The 24622-nt window shown below is 42.7% G+C and overlaps 1 protein-coding gene across 2 annotated transcripts in view; it reads right to left on the bottom strand.

Moving 5' to 3' along the window:
* The window catches only part of ARFGEF1 (ADP ribosylation factor guanine nucleotide exchange factor 1), a 4299619-nt gene that overhangs the window by 3729206 nt on the left and 545791 nt on the right, over window positions 1-24622 (bottom strand). For both annotated transcript variants that reach the window (XM_044067163.1, XR_006364243.1), the window contains exons 6-7: window positions 15571-15841; window positions 633-746 (exon numbers count right to left, since the gene is read on the bottom strand). In XM_044067163.1, the coding sequence (XP_043923098.1) occupies window positions 633-746; window positions 15571-15841 (385 nt within the window). The remainder of the gene's footprint in view (window positions 1-632; window positions 747-15570; window positions 15842-24622) is intronic.

The following is a 24622-nucleotide window of genomic DNA, read 5'->3' as shown; positions in this document are numbered from 1 at the left end:
CAACTCTGTTTTACACACACACACAGTTTCCAGCCAGCAAAAACTGTAGTCCTGAAAATACACCCACTGCCTATAATTGCTGGCTTCTGGACACAGTTTAACAAAACCTCATCCTATGAATCATTTCAAATATGGCTGTGCCATCTATTTTTCTATATAAACATGTTCAGCTTACTGCTTCTTGCCATCCCATACATGATCTAGACATCAAATTAGAATTATTGTCTGGACTTGAGGTGGGACAGACCACAAAGCCCACATACTGAGCTGTCAGGTTACAAAACCTTCTCCATTTGGGAGCCACAGTCATGGCTACTCTAAACAGAGGCACAGTGGGTGGTTTACTTTATTTAAAGTAAAGAAATGCTGCAGCTGCATTTCTTAAGATAAATAAATAAAACATACCAGAAAATTGCCCCCATTTGAATGGCACCATAGGTGGCTGCCTACTTTTCTTATACATAAGGCCGGATATACAATACAACACAAACATACATGAAACACACATAGAGAAGATGACATGAAGAGTGAATAAAATGTCTACAAAGGACAGCAGAAAAGCCTTAAAACTTGCTCACATCTTAGCAGAAAATAAATTCAACACAGAAAAAATAATATGTATAACCTGTTACCTCCAGCAACTATATTCACCACTTCCTGGAGAATGCTTTGTACAATTTCTTGTGCCTTTTCTTCATAGTCGTTAATGTCACCATCATAAACTTCTGCTGTACTTTGAGATAAATCTTTAATAATAAGATACAAACAGAATTACTACAGGGCAAGAACTTAAAACTCATTACATCCAAGTGACGCCTCCAGGTGCATCTGTAGTTAAATCTTACTGACGCCTATAGGCGTCAAATATTGCTTGTTCATATTTGCATCAGTAATTCCAAAACCATGCTATGTACGGGGTTTTAAAATATTTCATCTTAAAGCTTATATAATGGCAAACTCAACTGCATTAATATTTGACCTCTGTCTAGTGTAGGTAAATAGATATTAACTGTTGCTTTTATGATATTCATATAGATATACATTTCACATTTTTCTAAGTATCTCAACAACCAAGTAACACAGACAGAACTCCTTAGCCTCATATGAAAGCACTCAGTTAGATGAATAAAATGCTGCTGACAGTATGTGTGTAACTTGAGTGGTTGCTGAGCTATTATAACTTGTTTCCAAAATATTACAAATGTAATAGTATGTGTTTACTGTGTCTTATAAAATTCTGTTTAAGACTTAAAATCTAAAGAATAATACAACTATAAAACAGTTTGTGCTAAAGAGTTTGCCATTTTACTTCTTTCATAACCCCTATGGTTCCAGAGATATGAACATTTGTTTGAAATGTGAGGACATAATCTGTTTCTATCAAAAGGCTTAGGCTCCACCCATTGGAAGTTACAGTGCAAACTTCCTGAGCTCCATTGGAGTGAATGAGTTAGCTCTTCACATTTGCTTTACTTTCCTTCTCTTAGTTTAATTTACTACTACGAAATGCACCTGGATAAAGCACACTCAAAATTTCATTCCTGTGTGTACGTGCAAACCTTGTTCCAAGTTTGTGTGTTATGTACACCAATTGAACTGCTCCAAACTTATTTAGCAAACATAGAAGTGAATGTGAAAAAAAATGCTTTAAAAGAACCTTATATAAATAAAATAAATTCACATTTGATTTTTTTCCCCTTCAAAGTAGCAAACTTAAATATATTCTCGCCAAACAGCAAAATTTCGGTATGAGCTTCAATTTTAAACTTAAGAAGGAAATCTAGAAATAACAGATAGAAACTCACAGCAACAGTTGATCTGCAAGGGGTCTTCTGCACTGACTAGCTGCAAAGATTTATTTTTCTGCTATCACCAACTTAGCTGCTATCTCGTCCTCTCATACTTAGAACTGGTGGGGAATGGACACAGAAGTCCTACAGATACTCACCATGGTATCTCATGCTGCACTAGGACTTTGTGCCAAGCCACTGTACTAAATTCACACACGCCATCCACTGTATGAACACAACCAACAAATATGATAGAAAATAAAAAAAATGCAACACGTACATGCATACAAGTTTACTTTCTCAAATTACAGAAAGATTATATCCAAAGTCACTGGATGGAGGAACTGTACTTGTACTGGGGAGAGCGGGGGGGGGGGGGTAATGAATATTCGGTCCTCACTGCTGTCCTGGATCCATCCTCAGATCCGATCCGGCCTTTCCAAAGACTGATGCCTCGTGTCTCAAGCTCCTCCCACTCCCATAACAGCCTGCATCTCCACCAACTCCTTACATTGAGTTTGCTGAACCAACAAATGGAATAACTTGTGTATACACACACACACACACACACACACACACACACACACACAGACACACATCGGTATATAAACAATGACAAAGGAAAACTTTATACAAACAAGAATATTGCCCAACCTGGAACTCAAGGCAAGGCTAGGAATCTGTGGATTCATGAATCCTTCAGGTACGTCCAGATAAAAGGAAGGAGGAAGGTTGGGTGGGATGTGAGGACGAATGAAAGAGGACAACCCAGATACCAAGTTATGGTAAGTGCATAACTTCTAAAGCTGATTTGTCCCTTTCATTCGTCCTCACTAATGGGTCAGAATCCCCAGCTATGTGACTCCTTGGGTGGCCCCTATGGAAGGATATACCTGGACACTGTGGAGCCAAAAAATGCTTTCTTCTGGAGACTATGTCTAACTTATAATGAGAAACAAAGGTGTGGAAACTGAACCAAGTTGCTGCAGCACAAATTTTGTCAATAGAAGTTCTGCACAAAAAAGCAGAAGACATGGACATTGACCTAGTAGAATGTGCTTTTGGAGAACAAGGAAGCGTTATCCCTTTCAAGGAATAAATGGTGGTAATACAGTTGGCAATCCATTTTGTCAAAGTTACTTTTGACACTGGCCTGCCTAAATGGCTGGGTGAAAACCAGATGAATAACTGCTCAGATTTTCTGAATTCCTTTGTCCTGTGCAGATAAAAATGCAATTACCTATGAACATCACGTAAATGAAGCATGTATTTATTGAAATAATTAATAAAAAAGACTGGAAGATGGACGCATTCCTTAATGTTTGCTTCAATAGTGCTGATAGAGCTTGTCTGAGGAAGATTCCCTGAAGCCCTGATTCTGCAGACCCCATCCACCCTGGGGCACTGTCTTCCATTAAATCCTCATCCTCTGCCTCAAGATGAGGAATCTCCATGAGGATCCTGGAAAAGACAGTGCAATTTACTGAACCACATTTTCTTCCCTCTATTCTGGTTCCTTGAAAAGGTCCTTTATGGAGAAAATGTGACCGCCTATGGCAGATAGGGTCTTTTCATCTTGCTCACTGTGGGTGTGTTTCTCCTTGACCGATGGCCCAAACAGGAAGAAGCCATCGAATGGGGCATCGGTAAAAGACACCTTGAAGGGTTCCACATACCCACAAAGTCTCAACCAGGCATGTCTCCTAAGGGCTATGCCTGTTCTGGCCGTTTGAGAGGATCCTTCCTCAGCGTTGGAAATTGACCTCATTGAAGAGTTGGTCAGGGAGGTCAGGGTAGCAAATTGGGGAGATACCTTCTGGAGGTCCTCTGCCGACAAAGACCCTGAAAGGGAGTTGGTAAGTTCTTGGACCAATTCCCTTTGAAGATGAGTGAAATGGGCCAGATAGTTCAATGCTCTCAGTGAGAAGGTGGTTGAGGCACAAACGAGCTTCCCATGTCTGTCCAGTGCCCGAGACTCCTTGTTTGGTGGGTGGACAGTGGAGCTTTGTTCCGCCAGCTCCTTCTTTGTGGCTGCTTGGATGCCCTTACTCCATTAAAGATGATCAGAAGGGGGGGGGTTAAGAATTTATCAGCTCACTTGGGAATAGACTCCATGCGGTCAGGTTCCTTCCAAGCCTGGTCAGTAAGCTTGTCTGCCGGTGGGTTGACCCAGGACATAAATGGGCCCCGTCCCAAAGGCCGATTCCTTGGAAGACAGGGTTTGGGCAGGCCACCCACCCTTTTGCTACAGGATCTCTAAAATAACTCCAAAGGAGATGTCTTTGGGTTGTGATCGGTGGGGATCCCTCTCCTTCATCAAAATTGGTGTCTTCTGTTAGTGACTCCAAAGGGTAGTCTACATGCTTCCTCTTGCATGCTCTCTTCCTGGGTACCTCCTCTGTGGGAAACTCAGGAGAGGGCTTGGAAGAATGAGGAACCCCTTGTAGAAAGGGAGCCTGGAAGACTGAGGAACCCTTGTAGAAAGGGAGCCTGGAGGGCCTCTTGGGCAGGCTGACCATGGACTGAAAGCATGGTTGCAAGGCTTGGATCGAAAGGGAGCCGAGTTGGAACTGGGGAAGGAGGAAACGCAGCTCTAGATCTACAGAATGCCCTCTCTGCAACTCTGAATGCCAGCAGACCTGGGGATCCTTCCCCCTCCCTCCAAGGAGCCGAAACTGTCCGAGAAGAGAAGGCAGACACCACCCTGGATCCTAAGGCTGTGGAAGACACTCGGCTCGAGCTATCGAGAGGGATGGATCTGACCAAGTCGAAGCAGAGACCAACCCCCCAGAGTTGGCGCTGACTTCTTGGGTTCGGGACCCACTTGGCTCTGACGGCGTCAGTGCTGAGCCAGTCTGGAACACTGCTGGAGTCAAAGAAAGGGCTATTCTCCACTCAGATGACGTCTCTCTCCGGATACCAGGATCCTGGGTTTCTGAAGCCAAGGGTCAGATTGGATTGGAAGAAGAGAGACCATTAGCAGTGATGGGGCTCTTACAGATCCAAGATAAGAAGAAGATTACAACAGTCCTATCTCGATCTGAGCCTTTAGTAAGCTCCACATCATTATGTCCATCTCAGATTGGGATATCCTGAAAGACCTGGAGGATATGGATGAATGGCTGGACCTAGCCATGGAGTGAGCCACCCTGGAGGTCAGAACAGGTGAGGTGGACTTGCTCAGCCTTGGAGTACGGCTCCGAGACCTACGGTCTGAGTCCTTCAGATCCAAACTGGAGGGGAAGATGCGGATCTCCACAATTTCTGTTGGATCAGAAATCTTGGGATCCGGAGTGATACCTACCTGGGAAGAAGGGTTGTCCAGTGTAAACACTGTCTGATCTGAGGAACTTATCAGATCCGAGGGTCTAGCTTTCCTCGGGTCCGATATGGCTGGATCCAGCAATTATGGTCACTTTTCAGGTGGAAGAGACGATACGCCTGGAGAGGTTGAGGGGGCTCATTTCCTGGGCTTTTTTAGATCTTTATACTTCTTGAATGAACCAAGCCAGGGGGGTCTGAGTTCTGGAGGATGGCAAAAACCCCTTAAAGATCAATTTATTCCTCCTGTCGGTCAAGGCGTGGGGGATTGAACCCTGCACAGATGTTACAGTCCTGATCAAGATGATCAGGACCTAAGCAACAGATGCACCTCTCGTGGGCATCTGAATTTGGATTTTGTGCCCACAAGAGGTTCATCTCTTAAATCTGGTGGGTCTATCTGCCATGCATACAACACACTTCACGTAGAGCAAACAGAACCAGAATTGTCACTGAAGACCTGTGCGTGCACACAGCCACACACAGCAAGGGACAAAAACAGAAACAGCAAAAAAGACATTATAAGGCTATTTTTTTTTTCAATAGAAAGGTCAATGGCCATACAGGGAAAGAAGGTGAGATGGGGACGGAAGGCCCTGACTCTAATGACTTTCTAATAAAAAGGAGGCTAAGCCATACAAAAGTTAAATCTAAGGCTTACAGAATGATAAGTATAGCATATATATATCGGAATTAGGAAAAAGCTTAAGGACTTAACAGGCACTTAACTCAAGACAGCAAAGGCAATCACGTCTGAAGTGGAAGGTGGCAAATGAGATCTGAGGAGTTAGTGGAGATGCAGGATATTATGGGAGTGGGAGGAGCTTGAGACATGAGGCATCAGTCTTTGGAAAGGACAAATCCAGGACCGAGTCATGAGGACAAATGAAAGAGACAACATCAGATTGAGCCTTTATATAGGCAGAAAGGATTTAAATAATAACAAATGGAAATGGCTTTAGAAATCCAAAAGTAAACGTGTCAGTTTAGAAACAGGCAAATCAAGAGATCTAGCATGAAAATAAAGTTGCTCAGATTTCTGAATGGCCTTAGTCTTATCCAAATAATACCTGAGCTGTCTATGCAAATCCAAGTGGTGAGGAACCTTCTCACCAACAGACTGTGGAGAAGGGACAAAAGTGGGCAAATGAAGACTGATTAAGAAACAACTCACATTAACAAACTTGGGCATAAAAGAAGGATTAGTATGAAGAGACACCCTGCCCCTATGAATAACTAAACAGGGAGGAACAGCCATCACAGCCTTAAGCTCAGACACCCTTCTAGCTGAAGTAAGGGCCAAAAGAAGGACAGCCTTCTAAGAACAATGTTGCAAGGCAGCAGGAGATGCAGGTTTAAAAGGAGCCTGAGTCAATTTCTGAAGAACAAAATTAAGATCCCAGAAAGGAGGAATAGACTTCCTGGGAGGCTTAATATGAAGGATGCCTTTTAGAATCTGTTTGACCTCAAACCTAGAGGTCAAAGGAGGAGTCAAAGGGAGATGAGCAAAAACAGCTGAAAGGTGAGCTTTAACAGAACAGTAAGCCAACCTAGCATGGAGCAATTCAAACTGATAAGAAAGAACCAGAGAAACCTTCACAAAAAAATGGATCCTGGTTATGAACATGGCACAAGACAAAAAATATCTTCCATTTGGTCAAATAAGATTTTCTGGTAATAGGTTTTCTGGCCTCCTGCAGAAACTGGAGCACATCCTTAGAAAAAATGTGCCCAAAAGGGATGAAAACCATATCACCTACAGTGTTAGCTGAAGAAAGGTCAAGTGAGGATGGATGAGAGACCCCTTGGATACATAACTATGTGAATGACATTCAAAATCCAGCTATGTTGACCTGGGGTCATGGCCAAAATAGTTCCTTGGACCAGTCCACCTACCTGTTTAACAAATGCAAAATAAAAATAAAATATCCCCTAGGATAAACTTATGTGCCAGGGCAGACCTGGAGAACCTCCCCTTATAATGGGAAATTTGACTAAATGCATGAACAGTCATGACTGGTAAGGAGGTAAGTTTTGTTTTAAAATACTTTCCTAGATATCTGAACATCTTTCTAAAGACAACCAGAACAGCTTAGGAAGCAGAATGGGAAACAGCATGTACTTTTTTTTTTTTAATTTACACATTTAATTATTTGATAAGCAGTTAAGTCCAATGAAAACAAGTGTTCCTTTTCGGGGTGACCTGAAATCCCTGTTAAGTAAAGTGACTTATTTGGAGTCGCACAACAAAGACAAATGGAAGCCACGGGAAATAAAGCATGAGTTAGAGGAATCAGTTTAACAACTCTTAGCCTTAATCCCCTGAGAAAAGCCATCATCCTCACTGGATAAGGTCTTCTTCCTATTCTGAAGGTCACTGAGAGAATTCACCAAGAGAATCTCACAGTTAAGGAAGAAACAAAGATTTTCTGTATCAGCTGGTTACAGAATTATAGCTGTCTCAAACTAACCAGTCTAAAAAATACACCAGATGAAGAACACCTTGCTCTTTTTCCATGGGGTCAAAGTCCACAACTTTATTGCTGCACAAAGTTACTGGAGATCCTATTTCTGAAGCCAATACCAAAGGTATTTAAGTCAGCATCCTTGTCCATGAACTCTAGTAGGGAAGCATTATTTTCTTTAAATGGTCTCCAAAGGGGGTCAGTGAACTTTAAAAGTAAAATGCATGAATACTAAATTTTCTTACCATATCCATCTACAGTTTTAGACCCTAAAAGGCAGAGGAGTCGCTGAATACTATGGCCTTTGAGACAATGTGGATGGAAAAAATAATTTTCGTGTGTTTTAAAGAAGGCCAAACAACTCCAGCACAAACTAGTAGAGGCAGTTAACTTTCATTGGTGGCTAAAGCCCTGAAATCCAGAAGCTCCTATGCCTGAAACACAGCAACTGTAAGCATATTCTACAAGGACAGAATTAACTTGGAATACCTCAGCCTGTCCCATGTAAACATGATTTTTTTTTTAGATGGATGGGAATATACAGGTTAATTACAAGGAAGAAATTACCATTCTCACAGAGGGTTCCTGTCAGAAGAACGAAGACACATTATGTCAAATGTGTCTTCGTCGAACTGTAAATGTCGAAAATGCAAAATGATGAAGCGGCTTTTAAGCAAATTCTTTCCCTGTGAAATAAATCGCTTGGCCACTTCCGTCACTTTGCCGTTTTCAGCACTGTAGTGCAATCTCGGAGTTGGTATATTTAAGTAAGGGGGTGGGGGGCACAGCCCCCCACATGGGGGATGTGGGGGCGAAGTCCCCAACTTAAAATAGTGTTTAGTGTGTTTTTTTGGGAACAGCAAATTTTTTCCCTGGGAAAAAATTTACTGTTCTGGCTGTTCGCTCTTTTTTGTTTTCGTTCTTTTGTAGTCGATATAACAGTGTTCGATCTTTTGATCGTTCGCTGTTATAACATAGACCCCTCACAGACTTTCTGAAGTGGTTCTCCAGGATAAGAACAGAAAAAGAGGGCTCATTGTCCTTATCCGTCCCTGAAAGGGATGCCTAAACACTTCATAAACAATAATAGAGGATTCTGAAGGTAAAATATATTTTTCTTCTCTGAAAATATGCATTAGAAACCATTAAAACAGAGGAAATTGGGGGGAATAATAAACTGCATTCTTTGTAGTTACCTGGGCCGATGTTTGTCCAAGTATGTGCCACAAGCAGCAGGCACCTAATGGCACAATAGTGGACCATGAATCAAGCCTAAGGAGGTATGAAAGTGTTCTCTTCCATACACTCTCAGTCATCCGCCACTACATATGAAAATGTTATCTAATTCCAAGTATTGTCAGTGAAAGAAATAGGGGCCTACAAGTGAGCATGAACTGAACGATGAGGGATGCTTCTGACCTGCATCAGTGAGTAATCAATTGCTTAAGGACACTGATTAGAATTGATCCTAAAGTTAACATTCAGATTTAGGGATCCAAGGACTTGTTCCTTGCCTGCTGTGTGATCCTATAGCACTACTTCCAAGGGAAAAATGGTGGTGACAGATACTCAGGTTACTTTTCCACATTCTACCTTTTCCCCTCATCTAAAGATAAAAACATTGAAGATAACATTTTACTAGAGGTTGACTATCCAGAAGAAAGAGCATATGACATCAAAGCTATGAAGAGATACCATGCCTGCAGGCGTTAGGCCCAGCATTTGAATGCTTCTTCCTGGATCTTAACCTTAACTGTTATTTGTGGCAGGGCCCTTCAGCTACTTCTTTTGGAGGGCCTGCTCCACAGCTATCATGAAAGAGGTGATAAGTTAAGCCACTAGCTTCCCATTCCAGTTATGTCTGGCCACCAAATTGAAGCACTTACAATGACATTACCTACAACATGGCACACTAGTTAGAAGAGGAATTTCATGAAATGTTCCTGATACGCAATTGGGCTACTGCAAGAATAACTGCAATTTCATTTTTTGGCCTGAAACATATAGATATTATAAATGGTTGGAAAGAACTGTAGATCATCTGTGGGCATATGACAATTAACTCAGGAGTAGGGATGTATGTGCTGGCTAAAAGAGGGAATGGCCCATGGGAACAGGACTATGGAAGTCTGAAACGCCATGTAAGATAATTCAGGAAAAGTGATCCCAAAGGTCTAGCATCCACAAACCATCTTTCTAGCAAGCCTCAACTTTTACATACTTGTTTTCTAAGCAGTTTTCTACAAGAAAACTGACATATGATACTATTTACCCAAAATATTCTCACTAAGACAGTAGTGCATCACATTTTCAATTACTTATTTTTATTTGACAAATAGGAAGATTGGCTCTAAGAATCCCCTCCAGTCAGGTCTCACCTTATTTTTATTTCTTAAATGATCATAACTGAATCAGACAAACCTAACTATAGTGGCTGCAGAGTTATCAGCAAATAAGTGCAAATGCCATTTAAAAATATGAAGAAAAGCAATAAAATTAGTCTCCATAAGAAAAATGAGACACCTAAATAATGCTTCCCCATAATTCATGCATCAGTGTGAAAGCTACATCCTATATGTATAGTTTATTTTATCAGGAACAGTTGCAGCAATAACAGCAGCTATGGGAGCAATCCACTCTTGCAATTCTACATTCAGAAAGTTTGAGTTCCTGAATGAATGCTAGCAAAAGTGAATGTCAGCAAGTATGTATGAAGGCACTAAATGAAGTCTTCATAAATAAAAGTTGTCTACTCACCATAATGATAGATCCATAATGTCTTTCACCATGTGGTTCCACCTGTGGGTTATTTGATCCGACTCAGATCAGACACTGGCCATATCTCAAAGACTTCAGCTCAAAGTGCTCCATTTCCTCTACTCATAATGCCTAGTTCAACTAAGAATACCTCAGATCATGTTTGCCCGTCTTCCTCAACTGTTAAAACACCATCCTAAAAGGAGACACCAAGGACCCCACAAACAAGGTAAAGCAACCTCCCTGAATCGGTCATTTTATGTAGAAAGACTTGCCAAATGGGGGGGGGGTTGTTGAATAGGATGAAGAAAGACAATAGATATATCGTTATGGTACGTACACAACTCTCATAGCAGATGTTGTCTTTTCCTTCTGGGTTCAACCTCTGGGACAGAGTCACCAGTCATGTAACATCAACAAGAGATTCTATGGAAGGATATTCTGCAATATGGTGAAACCAATGGAAGCCCTAGATCATGAATGTCCAGTCTGTAGTGGAACACAAAGGTGTGGGGACTCATCCAAGCAGCAGCACCACACAACTCATCCAACAAAACTGTAAAGAAAAAGGCAATGGAAGTAGCCACAGCTGTAGCAGAATGACCTTTTGGCTTGTGAGGCAAGGTCTTTCCCTTCAAACTGTACTTAAAAGCAATGCAATCTGACAGCCACTTGGGTAGCATAACCTTAGAAACAGGCTCAACTAATCAAGACTTGGAAAAGGAGACAAACAATTGTTTAGATTTCCTGAAAGATTTAGTCTTGTACAGACAGAACCTCAAATATTTATGCACATCAAGGCAATACAACAATTATTCACAATTGTTGGAGAAATCAGGAAAAAACACAGGAAGATTGAATGTCTTGATTCAAATTATTCTCTGTAGCTGCCTTGGGAAGAAAGGAGGGATCAGTAAAGACAGACACACTATCCCTATGGAAAACCAAATAATATTTGGTGGGATAGAATAGAGGGCATGCAACTCAGATATGGACCTGACAGAGGTAAACGCCACCAAAACATGTTTCCAAGACAGCAGTTTCAACATGAAGGTCAAATCCCACAGTGGGAGAGGATCTAAAAAAGGATGCCACAGGAGGAAAGTACCCTTGAGGAAAGCTTTTGAAATCTTCTGAGCAGCCAAAGGCACATTTATCCCTGCAGATATGGAAGTTGGAAATGACTGCTAATTGCACTTTAATCACAGAGTAACTAGAACCAGAGCTAAACAAATCCGTGAAAAAATCCACACCTGCCTTCAAAGGGACTAAGAAAGGATCAAAACCCTGAGATTTAGCATAAATAGTAAAACGTTTCCACTTGCTGGTATACACCTTCCATGTAGACATCTTCTGTGAGGGGGACAGGATATGCAACATACTGCTGGAAAGCTTGGGATTTCTGGCCATCAGAGGAACTGAAGAAACCATGCAGTTAGTTTTAGAGTCTGGAGACTGGGCGAGTCCAACACGTCTGAATAAGAAGGAGACCCAGAAGAGGAACCAGTACTCAAGGAGTATACTTCAGAAGAGGTGAAAGAAAGAGAAATCAAACCTGATGAGGCCAAAAGGGGGCAATGAGGATTAATCACTATGCAGCAGGCTGCCTTCTGAAGAAACTTTATTATTAATGGGTTTGCAGGATAAGTGTACAAGAGACCTGGAGGCCAAGCATAAAGAAAAGCATCCCTGGGTGACTGCACCTGAGGAGGGACTAAGACGTAATAGCTGCTGCACTTGGTGATGGGCGGGGATGCAAAATGGTTGCAACACGTAACATCTGAGCAGCAACTCTTCGATTCAGGTACTACTACTTATGAGGAAGGGGAATACTCCTGCTTACATTATCTGCCAAAATGTTGGACTCAGCGTGTATGTTGCAATCAGAAACCGCTAAGTCATAATCACCCACTTGGGAGGCCTCATGGCCTCCCAACAAAGAAGGAAATACTATGTCCCCTCTGTCTGCCCAGATACCAAATGACTGACATATTGTCTGTCTCGACTGAGATCAAACCCCTGGGGAGAACATCCTGGAAAGCCTGCAATGCAAGGCAGCCCGCCATCATCTCCAAGACACTGATGTGAAGATTGGCCTGTACTCGTATCCTCCAACCCCATTAATAAGAAGAACAGGTCCCTTGAACTGTCCTCCCTTCAAAATGCTTCCCCCCACCCGAAAAGGGAACCATCTGTTGTGACAGTGCTCAGAGGAGGAATAAAACAAATGATCTCCCATTGGATACCAAGGGAGACTCCGGTCACTACCTCACCTTATCTTGACATACACTCATCAGAATTATGTAAAACTCCATTGAATGCATTAAATAAGAACACTGCACTACTAGAGTCCACTGCAGACCCCTCACGTGGTACCTCACTAGGGGGATCTCAGCTATGGAAATCGCCAAGTGCCTCAACAATTTCAGAAGGAGAGAGTCCGGAGGCTTTTTTTTAAGAAAGCAAAGAGACTGTCTCAGACTGAAGACTTGAAACTTTGGACATTAGAAGTGATCTAATCTGTGAAATGGTGTCCAAGTTGCAACCTATAAATGTTATTGTCTGAATAGGATCAAGACTTGACTTCTGGTAGTTGACAGTAATTCCCTATGAACTGCACAACTGCAGTATGGTGTCCCTGGCTCTGATTAAGGATGCTCTCATGGGAACAGTTTGGAGCCAATCATCCAGGTAAGGAAAGACCTGAAATACCTGCAGCCTAAGCCAGGTTGATATGACTCCCATGCATATGGTGAACACCCTGTGGGCAGTAGTTAGATCAAATGGCAGTGCTCTGAACTGGTAATGATCAGCTGCTAGACAGAAGTGCAGAAACCTCTTGGACCACCTCTCTATCTTTATGTGATAGTAGGCATCCTTAAGGTCGAGGGAGCACATCCAATTTTCCTTCCTCAGTAGAGGCAATATGGAGTGCAGCATGACCATTCAGAACTTGGTCTGTTTTACAAAAGGATTGAGCTTTCTCAAATCCAAGACTGACCTGAGGTTCCTGTTCTTCTTTGGAACAAAAAAGAATCTTGAATAGACCCTGGATCCTCGTTGGTTTGGTGAGATGTCTTGATTGACCAGATTTCCCAGCAGCTTCAGAATTTCGATGGGTGCTTTTTGTTTCTGACAAGGTGGAACAAAGGTGGAACATCCAGGAGACGTAAGGGATTCAAGTTTCAAACTTCTAAAAATGGAACTGAATATCGTCCGACTATGACTCAACTCCCATGCATCCAAGGTGATGGCCTCCCAACATTCCAGGTGTAAAACCAAACAACCCCAGACTGCCTCTAGAGAGGACAATTGTACAACCCTTCGGAATCACTGAAAGGAGCTCCTGAAAAAGCTCCATGAAAGACCTGATTCTGCAGACCCGCACCCCCCCTGCCATGTGGGTGGCATCCATTGTGGTTACCCCCCATGGACCTTCAACAGGAGTATCTTGAAAAGACTACTTTGACCTTCTGAATAAAAGATGTCCCCCCTTTTGTTTCCAGGACCACTGAGAGGTAGCAAATGTACTCCAATGGCAGAAAATGTCTTTCAATCTCACTCGCTCATGGTCAAAGTGTCTTTAACTTTCGGCATGAACAGAGAGGAACTCTCAAATGGGCCACTGATAAAAGACATCTTAAAGCAGTTCACAAAGTAGCATGACCTCATCCAAGCATGGCAATACGTCAGGAAATTCCATTGGTTGCATTAGATAGAAGCCTCATAGATTAGCTATCAGCTGTAAGGTGGACAACTGAGCATCCAGCGACTTCAGAGACTCCGGAGTCTGCTGAGTCTTACTACTTTTGACATGATGTCTCTTTGAAGCCTGGTCAAGTGAGTAGTTTAGTGCCTTCAGCGCAAACATGGTTGAGGCATAACAGCATTTTCCTAAATGTTATCAACACCTGAGATTCTCTATTTCAGGGATGAACCAAGGAGCTCTCTTCCAAAACATTTTTCTTGATGACTGCCATTACCATGACTGTATCCACAGCTAGGCCCTTACTCCAGTGCAAATGATCTTTAGGAGGAGTTTTTTTTAGGCTTCTTGAGAAACAGTTCCACCATATCAGGCTCCTTCCATGCTGTCTGAGACACTAGACCAATTAATGCATCTGGATACGGAACCGCCTAGGATGTGAATGGGTCCATCTTGAAGACCTCCAAAAAACAGACTCCTTTGGAGAGGAGGCTTAAGCGGTCCAGCCCCCCGATAAAAACGTTCCAACAGATCACCAAAACAGGCATCTGTGCAGGGGGATCTGGGGCATCCTGCTCCTTCCTTGAGGCCCATATCCTCCGTGAGGGACTCCTCAGATGAGTCCAGGTGCTTTCTCTTGCACTGCCTGTTACCCGAAACTTCTTGCTACAGAGCCAATCAGGAAGAAAGTGAAGAAGCGGGGGCCCCAATGGATGGGGAGAGGTAGGGTGGTGGGGCAGACTAGAAGCCAACCAGAGTTAGCTGCCCCGGAGCAGACATAGGAACAGTCATATGCACAGATGTGAGAGAAGGGGGGGGGGCACCAGTCATACTTGACAATTCCCTCTTCCGGCAGGAGAATATCTTTTCTACAAGGTCAAAAGTAGAAACTGAAGAGGGCAGAATGGAACCGAAGGACCTAGGACCTGAGGATTCCAAGGATGCCTCTGATTCCAATGTAGCCACAGCCTTCCCTGACATCGAGACTGGAGACAAACTATTGAGAATAGATGCTCCTACAGGAAGAGAAAAAAATACTCAAACTGCTGATTAAAGAAACACTAATGCGACACTTTCAACATTTTTTGTATGTTTGGGTCTGTATGTGGGTGAGAGCCCTACTACTCAGTTGCTGCTATAAATAGGCAATGTCAATTTAAATACCTCCACAAGTTACTGGCAATTCAAAGTAGGTTACATTTTGTAGGGGGTATGTAGGGCTTTTCTCCCAACAGAAAACCATTTTGTTAATGGTGAAAACATTCTTCATTCATAATGATTATATGCAGCCTCATTTTCACTTCTGGTAGAAGCAGTCTGGCAAAAAAATTTGCAGACTGAGTTTTGGTCTGTTGCTAAACATGAACAGGTGGTGGCTGCTGTACCAAATCAGCAATGTGTAATTAAGTCCTCTTCAATTATAACATACAAAAATATAGTCACAAGCTACAACTAGCTCTCTTTTTTGCTAAAAGTTATGCAGAAACATTTTTTGATATTATGACACGTTAAAAAAAGCATATTGGCTTACTTTCAGCTGGTATTCCCTGGTCAGCCTCTGGCTGCTCATTTTCTATACTACAAGAGTCTGATTCATTTTCAGGTTCAGTGTCTCTTTGGCTATATGTATCACCTTCATGAGACTGCCTCTCTGATTCAGCTTCAGACTGTTTGATTAGAAGAATGGCTTGTTCTTGCAAATGCTTCAGGTTAGGGGACTCTGGTTCATGATGACTTACAGGTGACTGTTGTAAATGCTGGTGACGACTCCGTTCTTTTTCTAACTGTTTTGCCTCCTGCAGCTTAAGACAACATTGTGCAGTATATTAAACTTAACTAAAGCTATCAGCAAATGTTTTTTAAACATTTAGATTTAACTTGTAAATAATTCAAAAAATGTATACAAAGATATTTATGAGTCCATTCAAAATAACCAACAGAGAAATGTAAAAACAACAGAGAAACATGAAAATACACAGACAAGTAGAAGATTATTTTTACAAGTGATCAAACTTTTAGTAATAGTACTCAGAAGTATGGTAGTAGCATGCACAAAAGCATAAGAATAAAACATATTTACCCACCTGACACCTGATCTATCAAAAACATCAGTGAATACAACCTTGCAAAAAAATGTGAAGCAGAATATCCTGCTACAAAAAAATCTAGTATTAATAACCAGATAGCTTTTCAGTACTTGAAAAATTTTCCAGAACTTCATTACATTGACTCTCAACTGTAGTACAAACATGCAGCCAAACAACTTGTGGGTCTGTCTTCCTAGCAGTAACATAACAACTGGTTTAGTATAACAAATGCATTGCCCTCTATTTAAAATTACAAATATCAACAAAGTGCCAAATGATTGCCTGATACCAAATCAAATTATTACAAGCCATTCTTCTGAGATTCACTTTAGTATACAGGTAGACCCAGACAGACAACACATAACTACATCCCCCCAAAAATGTGCGTTTAACATTGCCTCCATGCACTAAGTCAGCAATATGCTTATCATCCTTTCCTACCTAAGAAGAAAACTAATATAGTGACAAACTAATTAATATACATCTTTTATCTTACTTGCACACTGCTTTAAAATGCATAATGCATGAAGAATTGAAAATGTTTCTATGATGTAATGATAGGCTTACTTTAGTTCCAGATTTACCACGGATGCTAGACAAGGAATTAGGAGTGTATGATATTAAAGTGATAACATAGTGACCTTCAGAATCTTGACAAAAAAATAGAGAATAAAGAGCCTGCACTGGCCTCTGGGATCCTTCTGGTTTTGGAACTAGAAATATCCTTGAATAATCTTTGCCTACAGGACTGACAGGCACTGGTTTCATGACTCCCTGAGACATCATGTTTTGCACAGTGGGAGGAAAGAAAGAACTCTGGTTTCCTAAGCAAGAGTGAATCCTCTGAAAAGGAGGAGGGGATTTCCACTGCCAAAGCACCCCCCCACTGGACTACCTTCAGAACCCAAATGTCTGAGACAATCTGATGCCAAAGGGGAAGATGAAGTCTCAGGGACACAGCATGGTTGCTAGGGTGGGATGGAAAGGGAACCCAAACAGGCTGATAGGCTGACTGACGAGGACTGCCCTTGATTTTTTGTAAGCTTTTCCTTTCATTTTTTGAGCCTTCTTTACACATTGTTTTTTCAAACTCTGATTACTGACTCCTTGATGTTTAAAATGTTCATTAGAAAAAGGGGCTGAGGAGGATGGAAAAAGTACAGTTATTTAAGTAACCTTACCACAATAGTAGATGTTTGAATGATCACTGTTGCAGTAGCCTTAGCTACATAGGTTATTTCCTGCTAAAGATGTAATAGCCAGCCAGCTTTCAAAGTTTTGTGGCACCTGCCATGGGAACAAAAGCATTAGTCAGCTTGAGCAGAGAGACTTAAAAGAAAAGGGTTGGGCACCAAGCCCTTCAGAGCTTTTATACCGACAGAAACAGGGAGACTAATACCCTGACAAGGATAACACTAGGAAAAAATAAATATATTTCCACACCATGCCAACAAAATTATACAGGGGGTGGAGGAGGACAGCAGCAATCATTCAAACATCTACTGTTATGGTAAGTTTACTAACACAATCGTACTATGTTCTTTATTAAAATCACTACCGGAGTAGCCTTAGCTATATGGGTAGATTACCACAGCTTAGGCTGATTGGAAACAGAAAAGATGAGGGTCTAAGCACCCTAGACCTAGGGATGTTACCTAGTTTACACAGTGCTTTGTAAAAGCATGGACAGAGGGACCAAGTTGCTAATTCTAAAATCCAACCCTTTCCGAAAAGCCACAGATGAAGTCAAGGCTCTGGTAGAATGAGTCTTGACCATGCCTGAAAGTGCCTTGTTGTTGGAAGGGTAAGAAAAGATAACAGCATGAGACAACCACTTGAAAATAGCCTGCTTTGTCTTTTTTTTCTCACCTTCACAAGAAATGAACTAATCGCTTCCTAACTGATTTTGCTCCATCAAGACTTTACCCCAGTTGTCTGTGGATATCTAAGGTATACAGCACCCTTTCTCCCTCGATTTCAGGTTCTAGCAAGAATACAGGAAGATGGACAGCTTCACTTAAAGTAAACTCAGATATGGCTTTAGCCATAAATGAAGGATTAACTGTCAAGAAAACCCTAACTGTGTAGAAAATGAGATAACGCTGACCCACCATAAGAGTGTGAAACTCAAATACTCTTTCTGCAGAGATCAGAACAATCAGTAAAAAGAAGTTATGTCTTACCATAACGTTCCATCTGTATTGTTGATCCTCGTTCCGTCATTACGTATGGATATCGGTTCTGACCTCGGAACCGAGTCGGCCATTTTCCAAGCTCGCATCAGCTACAAACTCTCGAGCTAAACTCTTACCCATAATCCCACTCTCCCTGTTACCTCAGATTGAGTTTGCAAGTCAAAAGAAGGTAGAGGCTACCTCTGGTCAAATGACCTAAGAGAACCGGATGGTGAGATCCACTAGAAGCCACAGGAGGGAGAAGGAGGGAGGGTCGTAACGACTGAACGAGGATCAACAATACAGATGGAACATTATGGTAAGACATAACTTCTTTATCTGATATTGTTAATCCTTGTTCATTCCTTACGTATGGGACAGAGTCCCCAGCTACCTCTATTCCTGGGAGGCTCTCATGGAAGGACATTCCTGAGCACAATAGAACCAAAAGATGCTCTTCCCCTGGAGGCCAAATCCAATTTGTAATGATTGATGAAGGTATGAGGCGTAGCCCAAGTTGCAGCTGCACAGATGTCATGTAAAGAAGCTCTGGCATGGAAGGCAGCAGAAGTTGCCACCAACCTTGTTGAATAAGCCTTCATGGTAGTAGACACCGGAATATTACGTTGTGTATAAATGAAGGTCACAGTCTTTCAACCATCTAGCTAATGTGACCTTAGCAACAGCTATCCTAATCTAGGTCCAGAATAGGCCAAAAATAACTGGTCAGATTTACGAGAGGACCTAGTCCTGTTTAAGTAAAAATGGATTTGCCTGTGAATATCTAGGGTATGTAGGCAATACTCTCCTCTGTTTGTATGATTGGGAAAGAAAACTGGCAATTCAATGGTTTGATTAATGGACATTTCAGAGATCACTTTTGGCAGAAATGAAGGATTAGCTCTCAAAGACACTCTCTCTATGAAAAATCAAGTATGGACTCTTGATGCATAAAGCTTGAATCTTAGAGATACATCTGGCAGAAGTAATGCCGACCAAAAACAAGGTTTTCCATGACAAATATTTGAGGTTGCAAGAAGAAGTTGGTTCGAAGGGTGGCACTGTCAGAGCTTGTAGAACTAATGACAGATTCCATGGTTGAATAGGTTCTCTAAAAGTTGGCTTCAGATGATTCACACCTTTTACGAATGTCTTGCACAAATTGTGTGACATAAGAGAGGAGTCTGGGACACCCTCATGGAAATTAGATATTGCGGCCAAAAGAACTCTAATGGTAGAGGCCAGATACTCTAGTATTATCGACACTGGTGCTGAGAAGGGATCTACTTGTTTTTCTTTCAGCCAACAGATAAATCTTTTCCACTTGCTTAGATAAGTAATTGTAGTGGAAGACTTATGAGATGCAATGAGAATGTCACGTACTGGTAAAGATCATTCTGCCAGGCAATCAAGGGAATTGGAATAGCCAAGCTGTGAGCTTCAGGCTGTCCAAGTTGGGATGAATCAGGTTCTGCGGATGTGATATCAACTCCAGGGTTGGATGGAGAATCCATGGCCGATCTAGTTGGTAAGGCCAAAGGAAGGGGAACCAAATCTGACAAGGCCAATACGGTGCAATGAGGATCACCTTGCTCTTCAACTGACGGCCTTTCTTCAGAAACTGGGGAATGAAGGGAAAAGGTGGGAATGCATAAAGAAGACCCGAGGTCCAATCGTGGACTAGAGCGTCCCTGGGTGACTGTCCCATAGGGGGAATCAGGGCGAAGTAGTTGCCGCATTTGTAGTTGGTCGGGGATGCAAAGAGGTCGCGGCAAGGACGGCCCCAGCAGTGGAAGATCTCCGCTGCTATCAAGTGGTTCAGGGACCACTTGTGAGGTTGCAGAATGCACCTGCTGAGTCTGCCTGCTATCACGTTGGAACTCCCAAGAATGTGTGTTGCTAGAAGAAAACGGTTGGTAGCCATCGCCCATTGCCATATCCTCATGGCCTCTCGACAAAGGGGGTAAGATTTGGCTCCACCTTGTTTGTTGATGTAACAGACCACCGCCATGTTGTCTGACTGAATCGCAATTGTCCCAGATGGCAGCAGGGGATGGAATGCTTGCAACGCCAGAAGCACCGCCCTCAACTCTAGAACATTTATATGCAGTTGGGCCTCCAATTCGGACCAAGTGCCTTGGACTGTCTGTCCCTGACATAGCCCCCCCCCACCCCATCAGGGAGGCGTCCGTGGTCACTGTGGCCTTGGGCTGCTGGGAGGAGAAGGGGTGAGACCATTGTGATGGATTGTGTGTCATCCACCAATTTAAATCCTGTTTGCACCTGTGGGTTACTCGAATCTTGGCTGAAAGAGGATGCTGAAAAGGATACCATTGGGTGAGCAGTAGCCATTGTAGAAGCCTCATATGAAACCTGGCCAGGGGGACAATGGTGATGGAGGCTGCCATGGAATCCAACAGCTGTAGGACAGAGTGAGCTGTGGATTTTTCCCTTGAAAGGATTGGGATCAGTTGTTGCTTTATCCTTAGAATTCTGTGCTCTGGAATGGCAGCTCTGCAGTTCTTTGCATCCACGGTAACCCCTATGAATTCTGTGGACTGAGATGGGGTGAGATTGGATTTTTGCCGGTTTATGGTTATGCCTAGCCTTTGTGCAGCGAGGAGAGAGTATGCCAGGGCTTTTAACAGTAGATGTCTGGTGGAGGCGGAAATGAGCCAGTTGTCTAGGTATGGAAACACATGGAATCCTTGTAGTCGCAAGTGAGCTGTGATAACTGACATGCACTTTGTGAATACTCTGGGGGCTGTAGAGAGTCCGAAGGGCAGTACTCTGATCTGGTAGTGACTGGCTACCGCACGGAAGCACAGAAATCTTCTTGATGGCCTGTCCACTTTTATGTGGTAGTACGCATCTTGAAGATCTACTGAGCGCATCCAATCGTCTTTTTCCAAAAGCGAGAGGATAGATTGTATTGTGACCATCCGGAATTTTTCTACTCTCACAAACTTGTTCAATACACTGAGATCCAAAATTGGCCTCCAGTCCCCGGTTTTCTTTGGCACCAAAAATAGTCTCGAGTAGAATCCGGATCCTATCTGGTCTGGAGGGACTATTTGGATGACTATCTTTCTTAGCAGCTTTTCTCTCTCTAGTGCTGCTTCTTCCCTTTGACTGGGTGGAACGTCGGGAAGGTTTTTTAAAGGGACAGGGCAAAGATCGAAGGGGATATGATAACCTCTGGTTATAATCCTTTGTACCCAAGAATTGGTGGTGAGGGTTAGCCAGGCAGAAGGGTACAAGGAGAAACGACCCTCAACCACCTCCAGAGGAAAGGAGTTGGGCCGCTCTTCAGGAGCGCTGGTAGGATTGGCCAGGGAAAGAGTCCCTGGAAAGTACAGCTGTGTACACTTACCATAAATGTAGATGTTCGAGTGTATTCACTGTTGCAGTCATTACATTTAGGTAATCCTGCTGGCAGGTTGCCCTCAGCCGGCCTGAATTCCAAAGTCTTGTGTCCTGCGTCGGCTGCTGTCGCCCCTTCCCTGACGTCAGATCGTCAGGGGTATAAAAGAAGCAGCCGACGCCATTTTCTTCAGTGTTTCTTGCCCCAGATGTCAGGTGCCCCCAAAAAGGGTAGCCAAACTTTATATATATATATATATATATATACATATATATATATACATATATATATATATATATATATATATATATATATATATACATATATATATATTTTGAAATGCACCAATATAAATTTTACCTTCATCTATAAACAAATACACCACATAGGTTGCATTAATCAGAGAAGGAAAGATAAGGTCCAAAGAAAAAAATGGGGGAAGGCGGGTGGGTAACCTGGACTGCAACAGTGAATACACTCGAACATCTACATATATGGTAAGTGTACACAACTGTACTATGTTCTTCGTGTTTCACTGTTGCAGTCATTACATTTGGGTCCCTATGGTTGGGAGGCTGGAGCTAGACAGCAGTAGGAGCAGCTATGAGGCCCTGCAGAACTGCTGTGGCAAAGCCTGCCCTGGATTTAGAGTAGAGTGGCAGATGATAATGCTTTGTAAAGGTGTGCACTGAACTCCAAGTAGCTGCCTCTAAAATGTCCCTGGTTGGTACTCCCCTGAGAAAGGCTGATGAAGTGGCTGCAGCTCTGGTGGAATGTGGCACTGGCTTGCCATGGTGTAAGTAGCAGAAACAAATGCAGTGGCCTAACCACTTAGAAATAGTCTGCTTTGAGATAGCCTTTCCTTGTGATCCTGCAGCACATGCCACTAGTAATTGCTCTGTCTTCCTGAAAACTTTGGTTCTGCCCAAGTAGAATCTAAGCTGTCTGTGCACATCCAAAGAATGCAGAATTCTCTCCCCCTTGTTCTGCAGTTTTGGGTAAAAAGTTGGCAGATGAATAGTTTGGTTTAAAGCCACACTGGACACCACTTTAGGCATACATGTTGGATTTGTCCTCAGGGAGACCCTGTCTGGATGAAAAATGATAAAAGGTTTTACAGCCATGAGCGCCTGTAGCTATGAAACTCGTCTTGCTGAAGTAATTGCTAGGAGCAGAGCTGTTTTCCAAGATAAAAAATTTATATCAGCTGTAGCAGCTGGCTCAAAAGGAGGCAGGGTGAGCTTTTCCAAGACATAGTTGAGGTCCCATGCAAGTATTGGTAATCTCCGTGGAGGCCTTAAATTTTTGACCCCTCTGAGGTACTGGTTTAATAAAGGTTGATAAAAATGTGGTGGCTCTGTATTGTAATGAGCCGAAATGGCAGAGGCATGAATTTTAATTGATGAAAACGATAGGCCTTTGTCCAGCATCTCAGTTAAGTATTGCAAAATCTGAGGAATGTTTGGGACAGTTGTATCAGTTCCTTGTGCCTGGTTCCATGCACAGAATCCATTTTCCAGCATAACACTTTCTAGTACTAGGCCTTCTGGCTTCCAGAATGACATCCATCACAGCTTTACTGAGGGGTGTTTTTTGTGTGACTACATTACCCGCCATGCTGCCAAGTTTAATGTCTTGAGTTGGCTGTGCAGGATCTGATTGTTTTGCTGGGTCAGTAGACGAGGTATTTGAGGTAAAGTCCAGGCTGGGTATAATGAAAAGTTCCTTAGGATTGGATACCAGTACTGGCGTGGCCAGTCTGGGGCAATCAGTATCATCTTTAGCTTCTCCTGTCTGACCTTTAGGAGTACCTTAGGGAGGAGAGGCAGTAAGGGAAAGGCATATACTGATAGGTTTTCCCAGCTGAAAGATAGGGCGTCCACTTTCCATGCTTGTCTGTGATGTCCTTGTGTAGAATCTTTTCAGTTGGCAATTGTGAAGGGAGGAAAAAAGATCTATATCCGGGCATCCCCATTTCTTTGTTATCATGCTGAAAACTTGCGGATCCAGCTTCCACTCGTGGGGTCCATGAGGTTTTTGCTTAGTTCGTCTGCCAGAGTATTTTCCTTTCCTGGCAGGAATTGTGCCTGTAGATGTATTTGGTAAGTCAAAGCTGTGTCCCACAAGGTCATGGCTAGTCTGCAAAGGGGGTAAGAATGTGTGCCCCCCTGCTTGTTTATATACCACATGATCGTGGTGTTGTCTGTCTTTATCAGTAGTTGTCCTGGATGAAGTAGGTCCTTGAAGGCTGTCAGGGCATTTTGAACAGCTAGCATCTCTTTTTGACTGATATGTAGATGCATTTGGTTTGAGGACCATGTTCCCTGAATGTCTCTTCCTGCCATGTGGGCCCCCCAGGCATAACCTGATGCATCTGTTAGTGTCTGCCTGGCTGGGGGTGATGTGAATGGCTGTCTCTTGTTCTTTTGACAAGCCTTTGCCCACCATCGAAACTCCTGTTGCAGGCAGGGAATGAGAGTAATCATTGTTTCCAGGCTGTGGCAATGTTGAGTCCAAACACTTTTAGGTGCCATTGAAGTTTCCTCATATGCAGTCTTGCATATGGAATTAGTAGGATGCAGGATGCCATGAAGCCCAAAGCCTGCAGAATTTTTTCTTGCAGATAACTGGGCCTTTGTTGTCAACATTTTGAAAAAGGTAGTCAGTTGCCTTTGTTTGTCTGGCGTGAGATAAGCCATCTGGGCAGTTGTATTTAAGCTTGCACCCAGGAATATTATCTCTTGAGAGGGTACTAGTTTTGATTTCTTTTTGTTGACTGCATACCCTAGGTATGTTATGTCTTTTCACAAACGCCAGATGTTGAAGAAGAATGTCCTTGTTCTCTGCTTGAATGAGACAGTCGTCCAAGTAAGGATATATTTGTATTCCTCTTTGTCTGCAAAATGCAATTACTTGTGCCAGGCACTTTGTAAAGACCCTGGGAGCAGTAGATAAGCC

The sequence above is a fragment of the Protopterus annectens genome, chromosome 3.part1, assembly GCF_019279795.1.
Source record: "Protopterus annectens isolate FY-2018-M chromosome 3.part1, PAN1.0, whole genome shotgun sequence".
NCBI classification, from domain to species: Eukaryota; Metazoa; Chordata; order Ceratodontiformes; family Protopteridae; genus Protopterus; species Protopterus annectens.
The sequence above is the reverse complement of the archived record's forward strand: the minus strand, read 5'-3'. Positions and strand labels throughout refer to the sequence as shown.